Source organism: Carex rostrata, chromosome 4, assembly GCF_964058835.1.
Source record: "Carex rostrata chromosome 4, lpCarRost1.2, whole genome shotgun sequence".
Classification (NCBI taxonomy): Eukaryota; Viridiplantae; Streptophyta; class Magnoliopsida; order Poales; family Cyperaceae; genus Carex; species Carex rostrata.
Genome location: NC_135921.1, coordinates 6,763,800 through 6,768,647, shown reverse-complemented (window position 1 = coordinate 6,768,647; position 4,848 = coordinate 6,763,800). Strand labels below are relative to the sequence as shown.

At 34.3% G+C, this 4,848-nt stretch overlaps 1 protein-coding gene across 1 annotated transcript; it reads left to right on the top strand.

Annotated features, from left to right (window-relative positions):
- The first annotated feature begins 968 nt into the window (after positions 1-968).
- On the top strand, positions 969-4,376 carry LOC144553300 (Phototropic-responsive NPH3 family protein). Its single transcript, XM_078301402.1, has 3 exons — positions 969-1,653; positions 2,626-3,720; positions 3,852-4,376. Exons 1-3 carry the CDS (start codon positions 1,597-1,599, stop codon positions 4,272-4,274), a joined length of 1,575 nt encoding a protein of 524 aa, XP_078157528.1. The 5' UTR covers positions 969-1,596; the 3' UTR covers positions 4,275-4,376.
- Positions 4,377-4,848: the final 472 nt, after the last annotated feature.

Here is a 4,848-nt window from a genome sequence, read left to right as displayed (position 1 = left end):
GAATAAAAATGGCATCTCACATGCCATGAGCATCATTCACAGAAGAGAAATGCTTTGAATTTTGGTAAAATTACTTGAAGAAAACCAACAGACATAGTCAAATTGGGACTAAAACAAGTACTAAAATAAGCAATAATGACTAATAATGAGTGAGTAATTTGGAGGGTTTTCCACTTCAACAACTTTTCTGGTTCAATAATTTCTATTTTTCTTTAAAAAAAAGAAGCAATTCTGAACACTTTTGCAAGAATTTGGAAGGATAGACGATATTTTAAAAAAACTTGTAAGTGGAACAAAACTATTAATTAAAAAAAGTATAGCAGACCAAAAAAATATGATACATATGACTAATAATGTAGTTTTTCTTTCCTCTTAAAAGAATTTTGATTTAAGAGCTCACTTCACAATTATTACATTAACATAATAGTAACATATCGCTCTGATACAACTAGAATTTTCAAAACACAGATTAAAATTTTCTATTATGAACTACTTAATCATTAAATAGTCCATAATAGCAAATGAGTCTAATAATGAATTAACAGTTCACGGAATCTTGATTATTGTTGTTTTACATTATTTTAATAAATCAACTCCTCAGTGTAAAACTTCCTGATATATCACAATTATTTATATTTATAGTTCAAGTCCCAGATACTAATTTCTTACTATAATGTACCAAAAATTCAGGCTAAGTAAAAAGAAAAATTGAAAATTGATTTTATCTAGCAAATCTAATGATACCAAGGGAAAACATAACTAAACAGAAGATACAACAGTAAATCCTTCCTTTATCACCGTTTGGTGCAAAATCATAAATAACAGCAGGGGCAGGGGCCATTGTGAAATTTAATGCTAATACATTTCCCCTATTATTTCACTGGTGAGTTATGACCGTGGTCCCCACATAACAGTGGAATCAACCTATGGGAGGTTGTATGTGAAATGAGATACTGAGAGTCTGATATGAGAGAGCAAAAATCCAAACTAAAGGTAGAGACCCTGTCAGATGCCTCCATGCCAATGCCATATCGTCTCTCTCTCTCTCTCTCTCTCTAAAACGCACAAAGGTGCCACACTGCCACCTTTGTGTCTCTCACTCTCTCTCTCTTGACTGTACAGAGAAGAAGGAGAAAGAGGTTCTGATCACCTTTGTCTCTATCCCCTTTTCTCAATTCCCCATCCCTTTTGCGCCTTAATTTCCTCTAAATTTGAGCTTCATTCAGGTTTTGGATTCCCCTTTGCGAAACAGAGTATCGGTTTCTTTTGCGTGGAAGGTAGCGCGTGTGTTTTATTCCTCTCTATCTCTCTCCGTCTGAACTCTTTTTAGTGGGGTTGTATGTAGTGCTTTGTGGGCATCTCCTTTTTCGCAACACAGCCTTGTCTAAATCGCTATGATTAAAGCCTTTTCGAGTCTAGAATCTAGAGATTGCTAATTGGAGAAAAGGTTCCAACTTGTGAAGATTGTATAGCTGTTTACACTGTTACTGCTTCCCTTCTGATCTCTGTCAGTAAACCCATCTTTTGTCGTCGTAGAGAATTGGGTTCGTTTTAAATTGAACAAAGATTAGACCTTTTTTTGGCAACAAGTGAGAAATGGCTTGCGACCTTGAGGTAGATGTCAATGGAGAAGAGACATTCTTCGTCAGCAAGGTACGTACAATTTTGTGCTAATTTGTATAAATTTGTCCTCTTTTGTTTGTTCTCTGAAATTAGAAGAATTAATATAAAAAAAAATGGTTTTGTTTTTATCTTGTTGGGATCGTTGAAATTGTTTTCAGTTTTGTTTCCTTGTGTGAATTGATCTAGCTCGTTCTTTTGCATCCCGTGACAACTCTGTTGTTTCTATTCTCTGGTTTTGTCGCTATTATCTATCTATCTATCTATCTATCCCTATTTGGCTTGATCCAAACAACTTAAACAGTTCTTTCTTATTTCTTTCTACTTGTTCTGAAGTTCAAGCATGTTTCTTCTTAACTTGTCAGTGTTTTGCATGTCAGAAACAGAGCCTCTTTAGTTTGTTTATAGGTAGGATTTGTAGTACATGTAGAAAAAATAAGTTCTTTCATCAACTGATTGCACCTTCTGAATTTATACAAGTTCTTTCATCAACTGATTGCACCTTCTGAATTTATTGAAGTTATAATTACTCAACATGCAAAAAATAGCAAACTTCATGAACCAACTTCAAATTGAATTCAGATATATTTTCTCTGCAAATTTGTATGTACAGGGTTTAAATGTGAACTCATTTTTTTACCTTTTAGGTGCGGAGTTGAGGTTTCAATTCTGTTAGTATATCAATTGAACATCAAAATTCTCGTCTCCTTTATTCATGGAGAATTAAACATGGGATTTAGTGCCGTATGTTTTTCATTTATATATCTTGTATTATTTTCTTTCAGTGGTTATACGTAGTTTTTTTGGTATCATTTATGGCTGGTTTGTTGGTTTCATTATTACTCTCTTACTCTCTGAGTCTCCCTTTCTCTTTCTCAATAAATGAGAGCTCATGGGCGTGGGATAATTGTTTATTTTTTATCTAAATCTGTCAATAGTTAAGTAATCAGATATATATTTCTTTTTTATTCGCACACTAATTACCTTTTTACATTTTTTTATCAGGAAATATTATCTTTTTTCTCTGGTCGAACCAAGAATTTGTTCAACACATTATCACCTGCCGTAAAACCAGTTACATTTCCCTTGAAAGTCATTCTACATGAATTTCCCGGTGGGGCTGAGGCTTTTGAGCTTTTTACCCAGTACTGTTACAGCTTTGGAAATTTGCAAATAACCCCTTGCAATATCTTACCTCTTCTCTGTGCTGCAATTTTCATGGAAGTAGACGAACCCAATTTGGTTAAATTTACTGAGTACTTTGATACAATTCAAACCTGGTCTTGGTTTGATTTAGTTGCCGGGTTAAAGCAGTGCCAGGAATTATTTCCTCTTTCTAAAAAACTTGGCCTATTTGAAAAGGTCACAGGGGCTCTTTTAGAAAAAGTGGCTTTTTCAAATGATACCAGTCCAATGGATGCTTCCCCTGATAGTTCAATGTGTCGATTTTCATGCGACACAAAAAGTACAATTAGCACAAAAACTGGTACCAATCCGCGAAATTGGTGGTTCGAGGATCTCGTGTTTTTGAAACCCGAATTTTTGGAGAAGGTAGTTAAGATCATGGTTTCACAAAAGTTTGATCATGGTGCAATTGCTAGATTTTTATTTTACTATCTAAAATCTGGTCTCTCATCTTTTACAACCGAAGAGAAAAAATATGCAACTGAAACCACAATCGGGTTATTGGATTCACTCAATAGGGAGTCGGTTTCGTGCCGGGGATTATTTGGGATTTTGAGAATTTCTTCTCCTTTGAAGATAAATTTATCTCACAGAGACAAATTGGAGGCCATGATAGGTTACAAAATAGACCAAGCAACCTTGGATAATTTATTAATCCCGGCCCCAGTCGGACCGGGTAGCTTATACGATGTGAACACAGTACTGAGGTTTTTGGGCTATTTTTCAAAAAGTATAATGTGTGAAGTTGTACCAAGATTGAAGAAGGTTGGATCATTAATGGATTTGTATTTGGCTGAGGTGGCACCCGATCCAGCATTGAAACCCGCAAAATTTGCGGAGTTGACCTCTGCCTTGCCTCCCTTAGCTAGAGACTGCCACGACTCTTTGTATCGAGCTATCGATATCTTTTTTCAGGTGCTTTATATCTTGTCATTTACTAATTTTCTTTTTAAAAAAAGTTATTTTTTGGATGAACATTATTAGTAGAAATCACCATTGTATAACATTAAGAGTTGCACTAATGTCAGTTGTTTATAAAATATTAGGTTCGTACGCGTTTAACTGAGGAAGAGAAGACGAAGATTTGCAGTGCGATAATTTACGAGAAACTTACTTCCGAATGCTGTAAACAACTCACCAAAAACCCTAAATTCCCTCCAAAAACCGCAATTCGAGCACTCGCATCTCAACATTCGATGCTCAAAAGCCTCTTGCATGAATCACATTCACAACCCTTGAAGTCGATTTCAAGCAACTACGACGATGACCAAGTGGTCTTGTACGCGAAACGAGTTGATCTCACAATGGAGAATGAGAATCTCAAGGCAGTGTTAGAAGGCATGCATTGGAGAGTCATGGAGTTAGAGAAGATTTGTGGGAAGTTAAAGGGGCAAATGACAAATATGAAGAGTAGTAGAAAGCATAGCTCTATTGTGTGTAGATCATCTCTGCCTAGGCTTTGTTCTTGATAAAATATATATTTTGATCCATCAGTTATTAAATATTAATTTATATGTATCTTTGTGCATATAGTTTGGTTGTATGTTGTTTTATGAATGTTTATTACTTCATAATTTGTGCATCTGAGCTGAACCAATTGAATAATTTTCTAAAAAAATTACTACAAAAATAAGTAATTTTCTACACATGTTGTGCTATTTCATCAATCATTGGAATAGAATGAATTGATCTAACAGTGGTACTACACATGTTGAATTCATTTTAAAGCACTTTTGGGTCATGAAGTTAGTTGGATAATTAATGCTAAAGGATAATTTTACATGTTGCCTGGTTAAAAAGTAAAAGAAAAAAAGAAAAAAAAGGTTGTAGTGTGTTTTCAAAGATTATCACTGTCAAGGCCATGCTTGATTTAAAAAAAAATTACTTGTCATATATGATGCGCTTTGCCAACTGATTTATAAATTATTTGTAATATTGAGTGATGCGATAGCACATATTAGTTTGTACTGTGGACCAACATTTTTATTTTCAAATTTTAAATAGTCAATCTGAACCATTTAAAATGAGCTTCATATAAAAATA

What these genes read in the sequence shown, in the direction of transcription:
- LOC144553300 (XM_078301402.1), top strand. Translation starts at nt 1,597, where the DNA reads ATGGCTTGCGACCTTGAGGTAGATGTCAATGGAGAAGAGACATTCTTC. An exon ending in AGACATTCTTCGTCAGCAAG is followed by an intron (nt 1,654 to 2,625) that starts GTACGTACAATT and finishes TTTTTTTATCAG; the next exon opens with GAAATATTATCTTTTTTCTC. An exon ending in CTATCGATATCTTTTTTCAG is followed by an intron (nt 3,721 to 3,851) that starts GTGCTTTATATC and finishes ATAAAATATTAG; the next exon opens with GTTCGTACGCGTTTAACTGA.